The 23,343-nt window shown below is 37.9% G+C and overlaps 1 protein-coding gene across 3 annotated transcripts; it reads right to left on the bottom strand.

Moving 5' to 3' along the window:
• Positions 1–404: 404 nt before the first annotated feature.
• Positions 405–22,406, bottom strand: CARNMT1 (carnosine N-methyltransferase 1). Of its 3 annotated transcripts, XM_057425800.1 has the most exons (9): positions 21,974–22,406; positions 19,169–19,364; positions 17,984–18,147; positions 10,116–10,256; positions 4,670–4,848; positions 3,186–3,299; positions 2,189–2,292; positions 1,830–1,913; positions 405–706 (listed from the first exon to the last, which is right to left on the bottom strand). In XM_057425800.1, the coding sequence occupies exons 1-9, from the start codon at positions 22,378–22,380 to the stop codon at positions 692–694; spliced, it is 1,404 nt and encodes a 467-aa protein (XP_057281783.1). In that variant the 5' UTR covers positions 22,381–22,406; the 3' UTR covers positions 405–691. The 3 variants fall into 3 exon arrangements, 2 of the variants coding, with proteins under 2 accessions (XP_057281783.1, XP_057281782.1); XM_057425799.1 differs by lacking the exon at positions 405–706 and having other exon boundaries at positions 1,501–1,913; XR_008974456.1 differs by lacking the exon at positions 405–706 and having other exon boundaries at positions 3,190–3,299; positions 21,974–22,405.
• Between the last annotated feature and the right edge of the window lie 937 nt (positions 22,407–23,343).

Here is a 23,343-nt window from a genome sequence, read left to right as displayed (position 1 = left end):
GGCAATGGCAATGTTTCAGCTTTAAACACATTTGCCCTGGACCACTGCGGATCTCCAACTGCTCATTTTGGGGGCTTTTAAGAAGAAAGAGTTCAAATAAGACTAGTTAAAGCAAAGCTGTAATTGAAGACTGCAGCAGACCAGAAGCCTTTATTCGCAGTAGTAATTCTGAGCAGAAAGTGGCATGGTCCTGAAGTATATCCAGGCATGTTGCTCTCTTATGCAGCATTGAAACTATAAAAAAAAAAATAAAGTTTGCGCTTTTCCTCCTTGCAGACTTTCAATTTAGGAATAAAGGCACAAATTTTTTGCCATGATGGGAAAAATCCAAAAGCCAGTAACAGATTTATTGAAGAGATGCATTTAGGACATCTCCATGAAAAAAAAAACAAACCCACAACAAATAAACCAAACCAGAAAAAATAGAGGACAAGCAAGCTGTTGTCCACTGCCATTATGACAAAATACAAAAAGCCCTTGATTCCTTACCATAATATTTTTATTTTTAAGAAATTTTTCAAATGGTTAAAAATGGTACTTGTGGTAACCAATATGTTAAGAAAATTCAATGGCTAACATGGTACCTCTTGTCAGCACAGTGATTATTAATTAACATTTTCTCATGTACATCACTTTTAAGTGACAGAAGATTCAGCCTCCTGTATGGTATCATGATGTGTAGATTAAATATTCACCTATGCCACATCTGCCAGGGAAAAAAAAAACATTAGCAACAAGAAATCATTAAGTCACAAGGGTAAAGAGCCTGAAGGTACAAGAAAGCTATCTACCAGTTGGGCTGCATATGCTGACTTGGATAGAGGTGGATAGGTCACAGCACATAAAACATACATGTAACTTCCCCCACCCCACTGGCTTGAGGGATTTTTCTGTTGCACTACCTGCATACAGCATGGATAAATCTGCTATATTATCAACTTTAAAAAAAGAGCTCAAGGCATTACATGACAGTTAATTATGTTAACAAGAATAAGAAATACTGCTCCACTGTTCTGGCTTAAGTATTCACTAGGTGACTCAAAATCAATGTATTTTAAGATTGCAACGCATCTAACATATTTCAGTTTCAACACTAGCAGATTGATCAAACTTGGTGTTACTCCTGAACTGAGGTTAACATACTACTTCTCTGTGACATGCTACTTTTTCATCACACAGTACTCTGCTTTCACAGAGCATTTCAAAAGTTTCAGTCTGTGGGTTGTTTTGATTATATTGTTAACAGTAGTACAGTCAAATATTGGAATTTGTATAATAATCTACTTCATTCTGGTCTAATAGGTCTGATGGCTATTTTATCCATTATGAATAACTTTATCACTTTCCAATCATTTCAGACTTCATAATTTAAGTACATGCTTAGAAATAACTTCCCTATGCCACAACTAGTACAGTAAGCGTCTCTAAGTATTCCTAATATCAGGAAGTAGAAAAAATAAAATCATCAATCTACAGAAAACAAAGCATTTGCAAAGCCTATTTACGGCAAACATTAAATTTTATTCTGAATAAAACTTTGCTTTTATTTTGAATGCGGTCCAAAGCAGAGACAGTGTAATGTGAACACTTCCTCCTCCATTTTCACAAGTATATTACAAATATGCATGGCATAGTACATGTCTGGATAGCAATAGAGATACTAAGAAAATAGACACTATCTAAAACCTATTAGGAATAAGAAGGCACCACTTGATTTGAGGTTGTGTCCAGACATCACCTAGTCCATTTGATTCTCGCTTCTAGCTTTCAAGACAACTTTTTTTTTTCCTATTAAACTATTCAGACCACTTCTATTCTGGTTTTCTCACCACAAACAACACACATTCGTAGTAGTATTTCATCATGGAGAGTTCATTCACAGTGTAAGTTGACATTACAGATTCTTCCTCCACCTGATAAAAAAGAAGCAGTTTTCAAAACACACTCTCTACAAGAAATATCCAAGTTTCCCTTAAGAAGGTAAGTGCTATGTACTTACTAGATTTCAAGGCCTATTATATACTTTTAAAAATGAGGAAAGCAAATAATTTGCAACACACAAGCATTTAATTCTCCTAGAAGTCATTAGTATATGTCATTATGTAGAGTTAAATTTAAGGTAAATGTTTTTTCAAAGCAGTTTGGTTTGTACCTATACTGCTCATTGCAAACTACAACATCTTCTTACCTCTATGTGGAATCCATATTTTAGTATAACAGTTCTTATATCCTCATAACTTAATTCTATAGAAAGTTCATTTCCCAAGTTTTCAAAGTGGTAAAGGAGAGGACCTGGAGTACAAAGATACAAGGGAAACGGCTATTAAAAAAAGGCAAAAATGTTTTTAAAAAATTCAAAAGTACACACTGAAAGTGCAAAGAACATTTATATTCAGACTCACATATTCAAATACAGGCAAATGAACGTATTTCTATCACACGTATTTTTTATAACGAATTTCAGGATCAATGCAAAATAAAAAAAAATAGTTCAGGGGCTTATTCAACAAAGTTGCATTTCCTACCAGATTGTTTTTTCTGCATCTTAAAATTTCTTCAGTCTAGTAGCACTGCTGCCCTTTGAGAATGGAAGGCAGGAGCCTACTCAGGAGCTCTGCTTCCACTCTGTCACTGACCAGGACTGGTGTAGTGACTGACCAGTTTCTACTACACAGTATGTTTTAACTCTGTAGAGTTTTTTTTCTGCTGTTCCTTTACCATGGAAGACTTAAATTAAGTCTTTCATCTTTTGAGCCAATGAACATACAGATCTCATCCCCAAAGTTTAGGGATTAGAAGCACAGTGCAAATTAGACAACAGATTATGAAAAAATGCAAGGATGTATTTACACACGGAAAAAGTTTCTTAGAAAAACAGCAAAGAAAAGAACACAGGAGACTACATCTGTCAAATAACAAATGTGTGATGCATGAATGTAAAACCTGCCACTAAAAAGATTTACTTCCCTATTCAAAAATCACATGGCATTGACTTGATTGTAACTAGCAGACACCTGGACATCCTCCGAACACACCCAAGTTAGCTTCCAAGCCCTAGATGTTTCTAGCTCTAGAGTTTTCTGCACAAATACATTCTTCCCCACAGCTCTTTTCAAGTACTAAATGCCTGTTACATGATCAAACATAAGTCAGGGCTAGCAGGAAGAAAGGTTGGTCACACTTGCCTACATTTATCCATATTCCGCCAGGCTTCAGTATTTTCCATATAGTATCAATGTAATCAATGACATTATGTGCTGTATCTATGAAAAAGCAAGTTGCTATGCAGTCCCATGTATCTGCATAAAAAAATGTACACAGAGATTAGTTTCAAAGTTTCTACCCCTGCAAAAGTTCATTTAACCCCAGTATTTGTTTATACACTCAGCATTAACTTCAATTAAAAACAGTTAAAGGCTCTCAATTTTGTTTACAAGTAACTAACATTTTGGTTCAATGTAACAGTTAAGTTTTGGTTCATGTGACCTATTTATATGTGTGTATATATATGTATATATACACGCATGAAGATTCTAAAATATTATACATATTTATCATTTATGCACTTAATAAAATTGTTCATACATGTCACATAAATGGGATATATATTGTTATATACTGTAAAATGTAAATATTATAATGCATTTTATATAAATTAAAGCCCAAGCATGCTATTACTCACCTACCCTATGAACTTCATTACCATAACTGTTAAAAATACAGCTGTAAAAATACCCAGCGATTTTGGCCCTCTGTAGTTAACACTGAGAACACCACGAGTCTGTGAAGTACACACTGAAATGTACTTCCACAGATCACACAGCTTTAAAACATTTTATTCAGCATCTGAGTATTTCTCCAGCTGTTTTTTCGTCGTTAATGTAACAAGCAGGATCTTTCAAAGTCTATCTTTTAAAGCCTGAGTCTCCCTGTTTTTCTCTAGACATTTATCCTTCAAATTGCACAAATTTAAAGTTCTGTAAATAAAAAAATTTGAAGTTTTAATTTATGCCAGTATCAGATGCTCTAGCACAAAACAGAACTTTCAGAAAATCAAGCAACTCTAAGAAAGACCCCTGCAAGAAAATATCTGGAAATCAAGTGCTCAATAAAGCACAGATCAAGAGCCATATAATTCCATTGAAAAATGGCAAAGGGTTTAATAGGGACAGAAAGGTAGAAACACAAAACAGAGGTCTGAGGTGATAATCCAATTCTGTATAAGGAAAAAATTACTTCTAAATAGGTACATAATATGCCTCAAAAGTATTTACTATTGATGGTCAGTAAGTACATTTTTCATTTATAATTTACTACTACAAAAACTTTGCATCCACAAAAAATATTAATTTTATACACTAAAAAAAAAAAACAAACTAGTAATGTTGTTCCCTCTGTAACATCACTTTTCTAAATCTACTAAACCATTCCATAATACTACTATGCTGTCTTATTCTAAAAAGATTACAGCAAACACTTATTAGGCAAAGAGGTGTCTATGTTTTTTCATAACTAAGACAAGCTGATTTGGAATAAGAAAATCTTGCTATAGTTAATACTTTTTGCTTAATGCTTGTAGATACAGTTCTGTTCTATGTGTATAAACTGTCCCATAACAAATACACTGAAGATAGTTGCATGGATAGCCTAGAAGTCTGCATTTACTCACTGCACTCAGAATAAATTTCTTGAAAATCCCCTGCTGTCATAGAGAAGTTTGAACCAGGAGGAAGACTGTGTGGATCAACATCAGGGAAATAAATTGGACGAATCTGATCAGCAGATCTTCTGTTATTGCTAAACTGATGAATCCAGGGATAAAGCTTACATGAGTTAATTTCAGAACATCTGCAAAATACAGAAATCAGCACAATTCAGTTTCAACTAATTACTTATCTATTACCTAGACATACTGGAGTCAAAGACTTTCACCAATATCAATATTGTTGATAAAAAGCTACACATTTCCTAAAAGATTTTCATCTAGTTCAGAACATTTCAAACTGCCTATCAATTTACAAACTGATAAAAAAAGCCCAATTTTACTCTAACACACAAATTATCTAAAAAAAAACAAAACAAAACAAACAAACAAAAAAAAACAACAACAAAAAAACCTGGCTTTTTTAGCTTTAAAATTTTCTTTACACACTTTTTACCATTTTCTCCAACTTCTCCACTGGAAAGAAAATGCATAGGATTCTTTCGTAAGACTAAGTACATTAATGATTTAGTATATTCAATAAAGCTAACCCTTTCTGGATAATTTTTTTTTCTATTAAAAAAAGGCAACTTAATAACATTAATTTTATTGGGAACATCTGTTCTCATTCTAAACTCTTCTTTCTAAACCACCTTCACTGGGATTTTGAAGCACAGAACAAAAGCATTTTTCAAAGAATGCTTTTAGATTTCAAAAATAAATAAATAAATTCCATTTCACAAAATAGCAGTTTTGCTCTAGATGTCATTTTAAATTAGTAACACCTGGAGCACTGCAATTATGCTAAGTAAACATGTCTTTGTAAAACAAAATTTGTGGGTCGACATGACAAACTAAGTCAACTCGTATCTTTTAAAAGTTGTAAAATACATCATTAAAGTATAAAAAACAGCTTTTCCCACAGTCCTGTAGGATCAGTTTGTAATTAAAAAGTGAAGCCATTTTCTTTCAGAGACAACAGAGGATACATCTGTCCCTTGAAACAGAAATCAAACACTTCATAAACTGCTAGCAATCTACCAGGTTATAGAAAGTGCACTCTTTTCGCTGCTGGACAGAAAACACCTGTGGTAAAAGTCTTTGAAATAACATTTTATTACTTTCTTCACGTCATATTTCTATCTCATCAGAAAACGGAAAAAAAAATCAAACCAACAGATAAAAAAAATAAAATAAACAAAACACAAGAACAAACTGTATTTGAGCAGCAGTATACTGGGCTCAGTAACCATCTGCACATGTAATGAGTATTACGAGTAAGCAAGCTCACTGCCCTGGACTTCAAGAGAGCAGACTTTGGCCTCTTCAGGAACCTGCTCAGTAACTCAATAAGGTTCCATGGGATAAAGCCCTAGAGGGCAGGAGGACTTAAGACTGCTGGTTGATATGCAAGGATCACCTACTCCAAGCTCAGAAGCGTTGTGACCCAACAATTAAGAAAATGGGGCAAGAAGGCCAGGATGGCCATGGGTGAATAAAGAGCTAGTTAGAGAACTCAGAAGGAAAAAGCAAGCTTATAAAAGCTGGAAGTGAGAACAGGAAGCCTGGGAAGAATACCAGGACATTGTTGGGGAAGCTAGAGATCAGGTCAGGAAAGCTAAGGCCCAGTTAGAATTGAGTCTGGCAAGAGATGTGAAAGGTAAGAGGAAGGGCTTTTATTAGGTATGTTGCAAACAAAAGACAGACTAGGGACAATGCGGACGTCCCTGCCCATGGCAAGGGGGCTGGAACTAGATAATCTTAAAGTCATTTCCAACCTTAACTAATCTATGATCCTATATATGCAGTCAGTCAAAGGAAAAGAATGCAGGAGAAAAAGTCCAAATAACATGGGCATAATTTTCTTCAAGAAAGGCATTTCTATTGTGGTTAAAAAAAGGAAGATGAATAAATAACACCAAACAAAACCACAAACCCAAACAAACAAACCAATCCACAAAACCCCACAAAACCAATCACAAAAAAAAAAACCCAAAGACCAAAACTCTCAAACATGTTGGCCATCAAAAGCTGTGTTAACCATTCTAGCTCTCTCCTTACATTCCTAGTCAAGTTTTTCCTATATTCCAAGTATTTCTTTAACAACAAAAAAGGTAAAGAAAATAAGAAATCCCAGTAGATTAGAAAGTATTTTCTGAGCTGCTTTTTTGTGAGAACAAAGTATATTCATATAGACTTCTGAACAGTTGCAAAAAGAATTCCCAATTTAATATAAAAGACCAATCCCTCTCCATATTCAAACTTGAAAACCTCCATTCCCATCTTCAGTAATTTATACTTCAAAACTAAGTACTGCAGACTTTTACAATTATATCCTTCTAACAGAAAATGTATGATGTCAATTATGTTATAAAGATGTAGTATCTTTAAGTAAGTGTGATGCACTTTACTGTTTTCCACAGGGGCATTTACTGATCAATATTTAGTTGAAAAGACAATTCTGGAAAAGATGGGTAGGTTAAATCTTACTTCTGAGCAGTGATTTGAAGAAAAAATGCTTGATTAACTTTTCATCCAAAGCCATTCATGGGCATGGAACAAATACAATTAAGTAGCCTTCTCAAAGTGTCTAGATTTATCTGAAGTCCAGAAAGTAAAGATTAGCCAATTATTAGCATGAATTCTATTGGTATTAATTAAAGCTTTTTTAAACCAACCCTATTCTGACTTGGGTGCAAAGTGTTTTATATTACATCAGCCTTCTCACAAATAAGTGGGACTACTGGGGCTACTGCTACTAAAGGTCTGTTAGGCCAAGGCTTCTGACCTTGTGCTGTGTATCTCCAGCAACAGAAAACAGCAAGTCAGCAAACAGCTGCCCCTGCTTCCTCCACACAGGTACTACCCTAGTGTTGCCTCTCCTCCGGTCAGATGTCAAAGGGAAGTAACACATGTCCTGTGGCTCTAAACTGCCAGAAAATTTCATTATGCTTTCCAGGGGGAGGAAAACAGATCATGCTTTTCCCTTTTTCCTCTTCCAAAACACGTAAGAAATGGTGTCTGTACACTACCAGTGATCACCTCTGCCATTTGTCATTATATCCAGACCTTATGTAAACACCAGAAAAATACACCAGCAGTGACAACCTTACCCATAGAAGGAAAGCACAATTACTCATACAAGGACTGCAACAGCCTTGAAGCCACTGCAGCTAAGATACTCCAGGGTCACTTCAGTTTCGAATTAGAGCTTCCTCAATGGAATAATGCACTCTAATAAATTTAAAATACTTACAGTGACCACAGTTGTCCATGACATACTCTCTCCATACCATGCTAGGCAACTTTATCCACAATAACAAAAGTTGAAAATTTAAGAGAATTACATTTATTTACTTTTTCTTAAAGCATAAAAACCAGAAGATACCACTCTGCGTACAAAAGGCTTAAGTCACTGTACCACATCTAAAAGCCCACTGTAGTAGTTGGCTTGACACTCAAAACAGTACTTCATCTTCCTAAAAATAAACCAGGGTTAGTGAATGTAGGTACATCCAAACCGTAGCATGTTAGCAAAATCATCATGCTTTTATCAACTGAAAAAAAAAAAAGACTGCATTTTAAAACTATTGCTCAAAATCCTTTCTTACAACTTTTCCTTAACTGGTATCTTCAGCTCATACTGATGATTGCTTTTTCTTCCAATTCCAGAAAGGTAAACTTATCCATTTCAGTAGGCTAACTGAGAACAGCCACTTAAGACTAAAATAAAAGATCCCAAAAGTCCCCAAAACCTTCTTAAGAGACATCCCAAGCCCACAGTCAGATCTAGCAGAAAGGAATACTTGGACTTCAACTGAATTGACTGAAATTCAGAGTCGGGTTAGCTATATTCTATTCCATGCTGGTAAGAAAACTTGTAACTGATACCTTGGCCCAGCAAAGATGGAGATTACAGCAGCTGAGCGATACTCAATTTATATCTAACACCATTAGCAAGCCTAAAGCATACTTCTTTGATACACATCTTATATGTATAGGAAACACTACAGAAGCATTAGCTGTTAAGAATTATTACTATCATAAACTAAGCTTGGATTTTCAGAATTCCCCATATAGGCCAAAGCCTCAGTATTTGACGAAGACAAAAAATATTATCAGTTAGGAGTGAAGTTAATTTTCACCTTTGAACCACTATGACAGGTAATCAGTGCTCCCAAAGATGGGAAATTAATACTTTTATGCTACTTCAGAAGTTCTGAAGAACGTCAGAGCCAGCAGAGATGTAATGGGTAAGGATGACAAGAGTGTGACCTCCTTTCAGTAGCTAAAAGGCATTAGATTAGCTCAACTACAATACCCAATTTCACCACCAGATTAGAGTCATTTAAGTAAGTAAAAGAACAAATAAACCTATAGCAAATATTTGGTTTTATCACATTGACCACTACTGCTTTAAGCAGACATGCAGCAGCCACAATAAAGAGTGTTTTTATTGGTTTTGAACAGTAAGTTGTAACAGATTTAAGATCATCACAGTCTCTGGTGGATAGTCTACAAACAGGGCTCCAAAACATCATGATAAAGACGACAGAATACAAGACTAGAATTCAGGTGTTTTCAGGAAAGCTGCAACATTTCTGATGGAAGAATGAACTGGCAAATCCTGTCTGTCTGAACTTGGTACCAACTCCCCCCCCCCAAAAAACCCAAAACACTACCCCAGAACTCTTCCCTATTTGCTCACCTGGTCTTCCCAGCCCCTTTCTTTAAGAAATAGAATAGTTGCATTTGCTGCCTTTGTTCCTCATAAGAAATTCATTATGAAACCAGTAATTTCAAATGCAAGTGACAGAATACTAAGTACAATAATGTCACTTTAAGTCAAACCTATACAGTGAAATTTACTATGTTCAAGTTTAGTACCTCAGAATAATTGTAGACCTATTGACTATTATTTTAGCCACTTGCTAAGTGGTTCAGTGTCCTTAAGTGGTTGTTTTGCATGTCAAACAAGGCCTACAATTTCAGTATAGAATGTGACACTTTAACAGGATTCCTCTGTTGATCGCCACCAACTATCATGCACACATCATCTAGTATGTATTTGATATCAGTAAGACAGGCATACATTTTACAGAAACAATAAATCATAAAACCTATTCAAGATTATGCAGAAAATACGTGGTACAGAGATTTTAAGTCTCAGAACCCAAAAGACATGCTTCCTTCTATAATTTTAATGACTCAGATACAATGCTTCCCTCCCACATTTATCCCACTGATTTTTTGTTATTACATCCTAAAAACAGTAATTTTTTACATTTTACATTGCAAGTCCTATGCTAAGACTTACAAATGTGTTCTTGCGAGTTTTATTTACTCAAATTTTTCCCATTTATAATTTTGCCTCCTTAGGTTTCAATCAGCAAGTAAAACATAAGCTATATACCTGTTGAGTACAAAGTTAGAAGAAAAGAGCATAAAGAGGCTCCACTCATTTCCTTGGCAAGCATAACCGAGTTTAGCTATTTCCCACGCCAATCTACCTAGCCCAGCACCAGGTACCAGGATATTAACTTTGGAGAAATCCCTGCAACAGAACAAAAATAATAGTTAAGTCTTTATCTGATACCTCTTAACAAAACTTAGAGGTCCTTTCAACATTCCCCACTCCCATATACTTAGATATTACAATGTATTTGCTGTATAATTTTACTTTTTAAACGCAACCTGAGCCAGTTCTGATCAGATTGGTTAACTGTACAAAGTAATCCACAGAAATGACTCAACATATACAACTGTCATTCAGAATACAGAACATAAGTAAAAACCAATTTTTTCCCTGAAAACTTTTACAGTTATCAAGCTAAACATCTCAAGTGAACTGAAGAAAGAACATTATCATATGGCACCATTTTTCTCTGAAGCCCACTGATAAATTGTAAATATTCGAGAAATCTTGGTTACATTGCATGAAAAATAAACAAGTATTTTGATATCAGAAAACTTCCACAAGCTGATGAGCAATTCAGACTACAAAAACCTTAGTTACCTTCTCGACAACTGTTTTATGTATGTTCACCAATTTCAGTGAAGTACATTAAGTGGCATAAAGTTTCTTAAGAGTACACTACAGCTCTCTAACCCTTTACTTCCCGTAACTAGGCATCAAGTTGAAGTCAACCACAGAACACACAGCAATGTGTTTACTGAGATACCTAGAAAAACCTCTTCCATCTTCCAAGTTCAGCAAGTAAAGGACTAAGAAACTCAAAATTTTCTTATTTTACAGGCAGTAAATGCAATATATACCTATTCTAAGCATTAGACCAATCACAATGCAATCAAACCTTCACTCAGCAAACAAAAAACACTTCCATGCCAAACTGAAAATATATTTAATCTAAAAGGAAATATTTTTTCAGTTTCTAGTTGTGAACAAGACTTCATAACTTCACATGTCAAAAAAAAACCTGTGAACACACAAACTACCCTGCCTTTTGGATGTCACCTTCAAAGACAAAAGATACACATCAATTTATATGCAGCTAAATGAAGAAAACCACAATCAGCACTTCCAGACACATAATGAAAGAAAGCAAAATGCAGAATCTCTGACTACATATAAATTCAGGATGCCAAAAACGGTTTACAAGATTTAGCACGCTGCATAAGCATAAAGATGAGCGAAGGAGTTGCGTAAATTCTGAAAAGTAGCACATTTCTGAAGATTATTACCCAAAACCAAAAGAAAGCATTATTCTCCTCTAAAGGTCACAAAAAGTAACAAGTTTTAATAGTATTTTTGGTTTGTGGCTTAATCATCTAACTAGTGAAGCCTCCCGAATTGGAAAATCAAAGTTCTCATTGAGGATTTTCATTTCCATTCTATTATACTTTCAGATTCTTTGCTTTCCAGTTAACAAGAAGCAGGAAATAAAGACTTTGCTATTACTTAAGAGCACTCCTGTGAAAACAACAGTTCTCCTTACCTCTTTTGGTAGAAGAGGTAAGGTAGAACAGCCAGAAGAGGTAAGGTAAAATAGCCAGAAGAAAGCTAGCCTGGAAGTCACACTGAAATAAGAAAGATTAATTCAGGAGAAAATGACTTGCTCAAGATGAAATTTTTGAAAACACGGACCCAGAAGGAGGAAAAAAAAAAAATCCACTTTCCAGAAGAAGCTAGAAAAACCTCAGTGTTAAGCTTTTTACAGTTGTAGTGGTAGGCTGTTATTCCAAATGTATTTCTAACTGGTTGAAGTCTTTAGCCACTTCTAAGATTCTCATACACTGATTAGAAAAGACACTTTCCTTCAAATAATCTGATAACTAATAGCTATATAGGTGTAACCGCATTTCAAAATCTACATCTTTATTCATCCTAAAATAAGACAGAGCCTCTCAACTGAACTAATTTTAAATTGCTTGTAATTGTCTTGTGTCTTTCTATTCATAATATAGTTTTTCTATCTCTGAACTAGTTTTCCCAAATTCTCTCTTAGAAAATAGTTGATTTTAACTGCATTTTCCTTTGCAGTTTATTATTTTCCTTCCTTATTATGGGACTGAAATCCATCTGGAAACTTGTTAGTAATCAGATTTCTTTGTATACTCTTCGTATCAGTTGCTAGGAGCTGGTGCGAGCCACCAACTTCATTTCAGCATACAGAGCACAGCTAATAGAATACAGTATCATCAAATCCATGTCCATAATTTGACACTAGCCTTCCAAAATGGTTCAAAGGCATTTTTTTAAGTCTGTAGTCAGAGAACCTAGGTATGCAGTGAACATACTCTATAACAATTACCACCCTCAAAAAATTAAAAAGCTCAAACACATTTTGCTTTTCAAATATTAAAAGGAATTGCTAGTGAGAAGCTCCTTGTGAATTTCAAAAAATAAGATATGAAACCAGTGGTTGTGTTAGCACTCCAAAACCCTGTATTATGCTAATTTTTGAGTCATTAGAACAGCTAATTTTTAATCACTCAGAAACTGTTTTTTTAATGACTATAGTTGTAAGATAATTTAGAAGGCTAGGAAAACCTGCTTTCCTTTAGTGGGTATGTAACTGCAGCAGTTGCAAAGACAACTGATAATACAATAATAATATAGTAACTGATAATCTCACTTATCTATAACGAAGCTACCCTCAAACTACCCGCAGCTGCACAATTTCTATGACACAGATCTAGTACTGTATAGGAACATAAATGGGTACCCCACAAGTACCCATTAAAAATCTGTGGGGCAACAGGGAAGAAATATTGTCCTGTTAATCTGACAGATACAGGGGAGAAGAGGCTGGCTAAAGAGCAGAGAAGAGAGCTGCATGGCACTGTTTGGCTCAACTACTGAAACTGCAGCATTCTCTTAAAAACAGTAAATGAATACCAGCAAACTAAAACCTGTCATGCCATCACTGTGTGATTTATTTTCAGCTTTTAGATGTTTATTAATGCTATTAATGAAGATTTTAACTTTGTGTTCTTTTTTAAAGGGAAAAATTATGTATTATAAAAATAGGGGCTTCTTATTTTATGCTTATTATCCTCAAAAAAAAACAAGAAACAGATGGCATTGAAGAGATAAACTGAAGTTCAGCGAAAGGATTTGTGTGTGATCAAACACAACTCTCATTTTCATAAACTAATCAATCACTACAATTCAAAGTTACCTAATCATAAGAATTGGTAAGAAATACAAAGCCCATACACAGAAGATCAGTGGAAAGATCAGCATAAATCACACTGTGCGACTCCTTTCCCGATGTTTGATCTCTGTAATATTTGTAAATCTACGTAGTAAACAGATCCAATCCTCAGTATAGTATTTTCACTATTTGTAATCATATTTTCAAAGATTTTTTTTAAACACAACTACTTTTCGAATAAAATTATGAAAGCAGGTAAACAGTACAATCACTTCTCCAAACTTAGAAGCAGAGGTTTGTGTGTTTCCATATGAAGACCTGCAAAGCACTCAATGGACTGTAGTGAAACTGAAGAGATAGCTTGCTCCTAAATCCAATGTTTAAAGCAAAGTTTAGATTACCTACAATTTTTGAGATTAAAAACCCTGCAAGTACAGATGTATTTTATGTAAAATTAAAATCATACAAAGCAGAAATTTTATCATCACCGTAACTATGACTGAGCACTTGCAAGAAGTATATCCAAGCCCAGGCTTAAGACCAATAAATTACGTTTTCAAGTAAAAAGGAAACTAAGCTGTCCTGCCTGCATCTTGGAAAATGCAATCACTGCTGGACAGCGTGACATTTAAATTTCAACCTATAGGTGGTTCCAGAGGCCAAGTTAATGAATAAAAGAAAACTCTGGAGAAGATACCCTAGTTTACTGTTCTGGGCCATGGAATGATAATTAACTAAAAGCTTAACTATTTCTTTGGCTCATTTTGGACAAGAAGTCTATGATCGTTACATCCCTTCACATAAGTAGGAAAGGTAACAGCAGAAGCGGAAGAAAATCAAGATGACAAAAGGGGAATTAAAAACATCAGTATGCTTTAGTTGAAAATCCAAACAATGTTTTGTAAAAATATTTTAACATATTCCATCAAGAAATAAAAGAACTATTGGTTTTAATATTTTCTCCAATATAAAGCAGTGATTGTAATTCATTCAAATCCAAGAAATCAAAGAAATTTAAAAGGCGTCATCAAAAGGTAGACAATATTATAGAGACCCTGTGAGCTGAAACACAACTAAATATGAATGTGAATAATGCAGGAAATCTATCAGTTCTTCAGGAAGACCTCATCTCATGGCAGTTCATTTGAAACTGGATTGTTGATGCTACTAACATTCTGTGTTAAAGGGCTAAACAGAAAGAAGGAATTATTTCTGAACAGGAACAGAGGGCAGAAACAGCTTTTACCATTAGACTGGACCAAAACACAAGATAACAGTAACACCTACTCACAAGAGTGTTCTAATTTACAGCTGCTTTCAGTCACTGCTTCTGGTACTCTTGTGCTTCCCAGGAGAGCTAGCACACAGAGCCCTTTCTTCCTGTTCTTTGCACACCAACTGAAGCAATAGAAGCCAATCTTGTGAAGAGCAGCAACACAACATTTGTATGCATCACACAAAACATTTGAATAGTTTCAAAAATCTGAACTCCTTTTTCAGATGATTCCAATATATGGAATTAATGTTAACATAAAGTTAACTAGAAACTGAACATAAAATTCCACTGAAGCCATTAAAAAGGTTACTTGTACTGACGGTCTTGAATTAAAAATATTTCTCTTTTTCAATATAAACTAAATCTAAAAAAAAAAAACAACACGTTTTCATTACCTAGTGCCACCAATATACGTTTTCTCTGGCACTTTCATCTCACCATCTCAAGAAACTTAAGCACCTTGTACTACAAATGGGAACTCAAAAGAAATGCACAGCTGCAGTATGAGATTCCATCTATGGGCTAGTTTTACACATTAGCACCCTGAGCCAGTCCTCTCCAGAGGAAGCGGACTTTGCATTCTTTGATAGCAGCCAGAATAACTTCACTATGGTCAGTTCAGGCCCTGTCTACCCCTTAGAACTGGAACAACTGCTCCCCTCCGAAACTGTAAAAAGGAATCAGATTGAGAAGCCAGCCTGCCCTAGCAGGGAAGTTACTTCTTGCACAATGGTGAGGTATCACTGCCAGTTAAGCCTGACAATGCAGAAAGAGCACAGGCCCTTCAGAGTGACTGTGCTTCTCACCTCAAAGAGGCATGCACACCTAAGGAGGAGAGAGCATCTGGTCACTATGAAAAAGAATCAGTTGAAGACAGTAAGTAACAGTACATGAATGGAAAAAGGTTTTACATAACTGCTATGACAGATCCACAATGATCATGAATATTAAGCTTTTAAACAGGTATGCAGGGGTCATGGTTTAACCTCAACCAACAACTAAGTACCACACTGCCCCTCACTCTGACCCACACCCCAGTGGGATGAGGAGGAGAACCAGGAAAAATGCAAGAACCCATGGACTAGGATAAGAACAGTTTAATAATTGGAAATATAGATAATAATCCAATAATATGATAATGATAATTACAGTAATGATAATAGGAATAAATCCCACCTCGAGAAAAAAAAACAAACAAGTGATGCGCTACACAGTCACCACCCGCTGACCAATACCTGACCCGAGCAGCGATCTGGGCCGTCCCCCAGTTTATATACTGGGAATAACGTGCTGTGGTATGGAATACGCTTTTGGTTAGGTTGGGTCAGGTGTCCTGTCTCTGCTTCCTCCTGGCTTCTTGTGCCCCTTATGCCCCTCCCTCCTCACTGGCAGAGCATGAGAGAATGAAAACAATCCTTGATCAGGGTAAGTGCTGCTTAGCAACAATTAAACATCGGTATGTTATCAGCATTGTTCTGAGACTAAAGCCAAAACACAGCACTGCACCAGACACTAGGGAAGAAAAATGACTGTCCTAGCCAAAACCAGGACAGGATGCAATACACATTTTATAAATTAAAAAGATGTTTCATTTGACAAACTCAAACTTGTAATAGAGATCTATCATCTATATAGGGATGCTTTTGAGATTTCCCTAGACAAAGAAAACCCCAATGGGTATTTCAGAGCCATCACAATAGGGACAGAAGCACTGTCATCTTAGTTCTGCTTGACAATAAACAGAATTCCTGGTAAAGCAGCACAAAGCTATCAGCTTCAGATTCACCCAATCTATTACCACATACTGCTTCCTACAACTAGCTGGAGGTTTTGAAGTAAAAGTTCACTGACGATAAATGTAAAAGGCAAGACTTTCCAACTTCAGGCATGTTATCTCTTCAAATTTGACATTCTCTCCCATAACCAAAATGCTTTAAAAGCTAGCCTACACAGAAAAAAGGAACTGCTGCCTTCAAGATCACAATGATTACCTTCAGAACTATGACTTCTACAGATCTGCACCACGCAACCTGTAGTATTTAATTAATTTTTAGCTAACAGGGCACTGTTAGCACTAAAAACATTTCAGAAAGTTCACCATCAGACACAACATTTTTAGTGGCATATCCACCTCGAGATAAGTTCGCCCACAGCAAAAGAGAAATCAATCATGTCCACTCTGTGTTCTGTTACCACTAACAGCCTTTACTAATGAAAATTAAAAGATGGCTAGTGGAAGGTATTTCCAAATTGGTACAGATGCATTATTAGCCATTACTGAGAAAGAATAAAACCCACAGTAACACCCAGCTGTATCAAAACAGCAACCTGTTACATTTACAAAGTTCACGAATTTTCAGTGGTGCCCAGAGACAGGATGAACAGCAATGACCATAAACTACAACACAGAATTTTCATCTCAACATGAGGAAGAACTTTACATTGAGGGTGGCAGAGCACTGGAGCAGGCTGCCCAGAGTGAGTCGTGGAGTCTCCCTCTTCGGAGACATTCAAAACCTGCTTGGACATGTTCCTGTGTAACCTGCTCTAGGTGGCCCTGTCTTGAAAGGGGGGGTTGGTCCCTTCTAACCCTAATGAACCTGTGACTCTGTGCTAAGCTTAAACTGGAAAGTACTTTATAACAACGCGGCTGACAAAAAAAAAAACAAAACAGAGCCATTAAACATGGGATTCTTACAGGACTAGCATCTCCCAAGATTCTACCAGCACACTTCTACTTAAGTTACCTAAAAACCCTGCACCAATTACTATTTTTAGTGGTGTTAACAAGCCAACACTGTATAAAGTTACCCTCAGCATATGCAGCAAAGATTTCCAAGACTTACCTTTTAACAACTGCCTGAAAGCAAAGCTAGAACTAAGTATCTGCAGTGCAATAAAACTGTGGTAGAGATTAAGAGTCTTCTTCCTTCCCTCCACCAAGAAGGGCAATAATACTCATACTTGCTGATATCACAGGGGTCCTTCCCTTTATGTGCAGCACACTCAGAAACTGCTAACCTGCAAATTTTACCTCCTTTGCACAACTGAATTAACTTCATAACCTCCTGAGGTCTCTTACTTGAGGAGCTAACAGAAATGCCATTACATCACACTGCAGGGAAAAAGAAAAAAATTATTCCTGGTTTACCTGCTGAAGGTAAACCTCCTTTGTGAAGTTTATGATTATTCTCTTTTCCAAGACCTTGTATTAGAAACAACAACTTTGATTAAAAAATTCCACTGCATTAAAGGCAATTTCTCTATTTTTAAGTCCAAGCTTTTCATTACTCCGTAAAACATTCTTACATTTGTGTAATAGTGTATGATCACATAAAAATATGTCATAAAGTAAGTCTTAAAAAATAAGTCTTAAAATACTATTACCATCTTTCTTTTGGAAAGTTTTTTACAATTTCACTAATGATTGGCTGGTAGCAGGACTCTCTCTCAGGCTTCCCCTCTTCGCTCCAGTCTCTCACAAATTGTTTCAAAGTGGATTTTAATTTATCCATGTCAAATGTTGAAGCTGGTGTAATCTTCCCTCTTCCCTGATTAAAGTGGAAGAAAAAATAAGATTAGTGCAAAAGGTACCAAGTATCTTTACTTCCCCCTTTACTTGGGGGAAGGGAGTACACAAAAGCCATATAATAAAGACTGTTGGGATTTTTAGCTGACAAAGCACCTGCCTTTCACTCCTGACACAAGGGCTCAAATCCAACCTAGAATCCTAAGCAAATTGAGTTTGCTGGTCTCAGTCCAACCCTCAAAGAGATTAGGTTCCACATTAGAAAAAAAAACAAACAAGCAACAAACCCAAACAAAACAAAAACACCCCACTGAATAAAAACAAAAATCCCAACAACATGATAACAGCACAGCAGAGCACAACTGACAGTCCTTATATTCAGGAAAGGATCAGGGCTTAATTAGTGCAGAGGCTGCACTGCTTCACCCGAGAAGAGGACCCCTTTAGGTACTGATGAGGCAACCTCAAAAGCTTACATTAGAGCTGCCTATCACTGCTCCTTTCCCGCAGATACCAAAAAAGGACTTCAGTTTCCATTTATACCAGTCTTTCAAGTCTGAGCGCAATTGTTTTGAACAGAGATGCCACACTGAAAAAGCAGGTAAGCAGTGAAAATGATTTTACAGATGAGAACATTAAAAATACTTGCCCTATCTAAAACTTTATCAGACCTAGAATGCCATAATATGAAATAACCTACAGTAAGAAAGACAATACCATTTATGCTATGCGGGGGGGGGGGGGGGGAGGGAGGGAGGCAGTATCCAGAGTAGAACTAGAACTCTGGGTATTTTTTTTTTTTTTTGTTTTGAAGTGTAAGTACAAGAACTAACAACAAACAGATTTATTAAACATCAGCTCTACAAGATGTGAAAGAAGAGTCAGAAAATACAGCTGGCAGGAAGCATGAAAGAAGAAAATAAAGGTGGCAAAAGGAAAGGAAAGAAAGTTTGAGACCTAAAGGTGTGAAAAACAAACACGGAAAATCCCAAAGTGTACAGAATTTAACATTTGGAGTATGAAAAAGTCTATTTTTAACATACGTCTTCTCCATATTCTTTATTTTCAAATATATGAGTGCAGTCTTTCACAATGGTCTGTAGTATCTCTTGATTATGATCAATGCACTTCCGAATCTTGTCAAGATGAGGAAGGTACTGAGGAAGGAGACTCTGTTGGTTAGCTGGGAGAGATTTAAACTGCCTCTCTGTTCTGTTCACTCGTTCGTGCATATTTGTTCTAAAAAGCAAAAGTTTTACGGTCTTTAGGTATTTCGATGCAATACACAGTAAATATAAATAATTCACCCTAAACTATTCAAATTAGAATTATTAATTTCTTTAGACACAGGAAGAAATCAGACTTTGCAATTTCTTACTAGACAACAAGTTTTCAACAATTTTTTAGGCAAAATGTTTAAGCTCTAGTTCTACATTGCCACTCTTTTAAACATGTTGCAGTTTAAGAGAACCATTGCCTTACTGCAGTTTCATCACCAGCCACTTATTTCCAGCACATCATCACCACCTTAATACACGGATCTACAAAATTTAATGAACAGCCAACCCCAAACCCATCAAAATCAGCCAGATTGTTTCATATGTCTAATTTAAATTGACTAAGTAGCTAAAAAGTTGTGGTAATCTTTGCGTACAGAAATAACAAGATGTGGACTGGGCACAAGGATCCTCAAAATCACCTACTCCTAAAAAAACAGCGAAAGTCACAGCTAGACCATACTGGTGTTCTGGCAGCCACAGCAAGATACTAAGCGACCTTTTAGCAGCATACTCCCCTGAAGCATGAATATTGTAAACTTGGTCTCCTAACTAGGCTAAACAAGTTACAAGGCTAAAATGTAACTCTTCCGCTTCCCCAAAACAAAAAAATTCATTGAAAAGATTAATCTACTGCTAAGAGGTCCTCTTTTTCTCTTTCCTCTTCCCTTTCCTCATGTAGAACAGTTCTGCCCTCTACCTTGTTCTTGCAATCACCAGGTCTGCCACAAAGTTCATTTCACTTGCTAACCCTAAAGAGACATGTATGTGTATCACTCGATTTGATTTCTGTCACTTTACTGCGTCAAGTTGCTGGACCATAGTTATGAGGACTCTAGACACAACAAGTCATGTAGCCAGGACAAGGGATACTGCCCCTTTTGGCAGCAGAAAATTATCAGGCCAAGTCACTGCCGTTTCTCAAACTCTTGTGACAGCATATAGCAGCAGAGCTGGAAAACTAGCCATGAGAGGGAGTAAGATGCCACTGCTGCAATTTTAGTTGCAACTTCAGTCGGGAAATTTGACCAGTTAACATCTCCAAAATTATGTATGTGCTACTGAGAAGGGAATGTTTACTGCAATAGCTATACTGTTTTTAAAAAAAAAACTGAAGGGAAAAAAAAAGGCAGAAAAAATAAGAAAACTGATAATCTATATAAAGCATATCAGCTTAATATCATCTTTTTGAAAGTTTTATCAGAAAAAAAGCCCTTATAAACCCCTACCATTTCACAATGAATTGCAACCTTCTAGATGAATAATTCACTGAAATCATAAGAACTACACATAAAGAATTAAGTTAAATCCATGTCTCCAGAAAACAAGACCTTTAATCTGGTCTCATCTGAAAAGTGTGTTACTGCCTTAATAATTTTTAATGAAATATGTAATTTCACTTAAATTCGGAGTTATTTCCTTGAGGCAGAGGTAATTTAATTCAATTCCTGTAGGAAAAATTTGAGTCACATCCTTTTGCTATGTGTTGATGAAAACTGAAGCATTCAAAGGCAACCCAGTCACAGGTAAGCATAAGGTTCACAAGTATGTTCCCAGATTTTAAGGCCAGAGGATAAAGTTACATCTCTGATACCAGTACATTTGGCTGTTGTGCTAACAGTAATAAGCAACACAAAGCCTTTGGTATGGTCCAATTTTTATTAGAGAATTCAGTTTGAAAGAGACATCCGAATGTCATCTAGACCAACCTAGGGACCAAATATTAGTTTTGGAAAACAAAAACTAACAAAAAAGTAAAAGCGGCAAACAGAAGAAAGGCTCCTATAAATCACCCACTCCTTCCAAGAACCTCACTGTCATGTACAAACGACGCCGGCGTTACACTCACAAGACTATCCAACACATGATTCACATGACCGGGGTTTGTCAACTGAAGTATACAATGGGCAGTGTAGCTACATCCCGAATCTGCTTCCCAGACCTAGAATAATATTACACAGTTCACCAAAAAACTGCAGAGGATTTAACTTCTGCAGCCAATGTCCGCCCCTCCTGTAAATTCTGTTTCCTCTACCATTCAACAGCTTCGGATACTAAGTAGGGTTCGTCCCTTCCCACCCCCCTTTACCTCACTCCCATAGGACCATCAAGGTCTTTTCCGACTCGACAAATGGCAAGCCTTAGCCCGATCTCTTGTGCAAATTAACACGTCCTTCAGAAATTTCCACAATAACCGAGACACGGTTTGCATCCCTTTGCTATTGGAGTACTTTACAGCGTCTTAAAAGCACCTTAAAAACAGACCTTCCTCTAGAAATCTCTCGCACCTTTCCAGGTGCGCTGTACTTCGACAATGTCTGTTTTGGGTTTTTTTTTGTTTTTTTTTTTTTTTTTGTATGTTTCCTAGCTGACAAAGACATCGAGGCGACTTTGCGTGCATCCCGAAAGGGGAGTGGAACCCGCGCTACCGGCCACAAGGAACACGGACGGAGGGCTCCCGGGAGCCAGACGTCGCCCGCATGGACAGCGAGGTGCTGACCCCGCGCAGCAGCCGGTGAAAGGCGGCCGCGGCGCCAGGGCCCCGTGCACAGGGCTGTAGGAATCGGTTACCCGTAGTATCGGAAAGCGTTGATGATCCTCCGGAAATGCTCCCGCTCCAGCCGCTCCTCCTCCGCCTCCTCCTCTCCCCTAGCCGCCGTAGCCGTCCCCGCCAGCGCTCTCGGCTCCTGCGCCTGCCGCCGCCTACGCCCGTCCCCGTCTCCCGGCGATGCTGCCGGCGGCACTTCGGTGTCGACGCCACCTGCACCCTCCCCCACCCAGGACAACTGCTCCCACTCCTCACGGTGTCCCTGCCTCAGCCTCCTGCGCATCGCCTTGGCCGGAGGATCGCGCTCGCCCGGCGGCAGCGGCGGCTGTGCTTCAGGGGACACGGCGCACGCGGCCGACATCCCCTCACCTACCGCCGCCAACGGCCGCGGCCAGCGCACGCTCCCTCGCTCACTTCCTGTAGGGAACATCGCGAGAGAACAACGGCGGGCGGGGCTGGAGGAGACCTGTAGCGGGAGTTCGGCAGGCCCAGGTGGCCCGACTAACGATAGAACAGCCCGGGCCGGGACGCCCTTCTTCGGGCGGGCGCCTCTTAAAGGACGCCATGCGCATGCGTCAGCGGTGGCAGAAAGGGAAGGGCGCCTCCTGTGGAATAACCTCAGCCTTTGTGAAAGGGCATGGTGGGGCGGCTGCATGGTAGCCGTTCCCCAGGAACGGCTTTGGCGCGTCTCGGCAGAGGTGCGTGCTGCACGGCTTTTCCGGGCCGTCATCCGAAGCATGAAATACGAGTTCAGCTGTAGTTGAGCGCGGCTGCGCCTGCTCGGCTGTTCCAGGGTGCGCTGCAGCCCGCGGTGCTGCGTAGAAAGGAGCACCGGGAGGGGCTGCGGGGAGAGGAGAGCGAGGAAGGACGTTAAGCAGGGCCTAGCAGCGCGTGAGGCGCAAGGTGCTGGATTTCCTCACAGTAACACTTTGACCCCGAAGACGATCGAGCACATCTTCCTCCACGCGACACAACTTATCTGACCGGGCGTCGACACCTTTCGTGTGTGCTGTGGCAAGTCGCAGTGCACCTCCAGCTTGCTTTAAGAGGTCTCCTTTATGCAGAGGGTTGACCAATCATCCTCCTTCCTAGGTTTGAGAGCCCAGAGAAGGCTGTCCTACTAAATTCTATCTGAAGACATGCAGGGGGGAGTGGTTGTTTTTTCAGTAAACCAAGTAATGTAAGAGGGGAACGGAAGAAAAGGGGTTTTGGCATTCTGACCACCTCTCTCTGGAAAAAGGAGTACCAGTCTTCCAACAGAAATCCTCTCAAAGTTTTCCAGTTTTCCTCACTCTCACACTATTCTTGCTCTCTCGACAGTGTGTTACCTGACTGGATGGTTCTGACTACAGAGATGCTCAGTGGCAAGTGCCATAGATAAACCATCAGACAT

This window comes from Pezoporus wallicus, unplaced genomic scaffold (genome assembly GCF_028554395.1).
Source record: "Pezoporus wallicus isolate ANWC-B61680 ecotype Strahan unplaced genomic scaffold, APGP_CSIRO_Pwel_v1 contig_7485, whole genome shotgun sequence".
NCBI classification, from domain to species: Eukaryota; Metazoa; Chordata; class Aves; order Psittaciformes; family Psittacidae; genus Pezoporus; species Pezoporus wallicus.
This window is presented reverse-complemented; position numbering and strand designations above follow the sequence as displayed.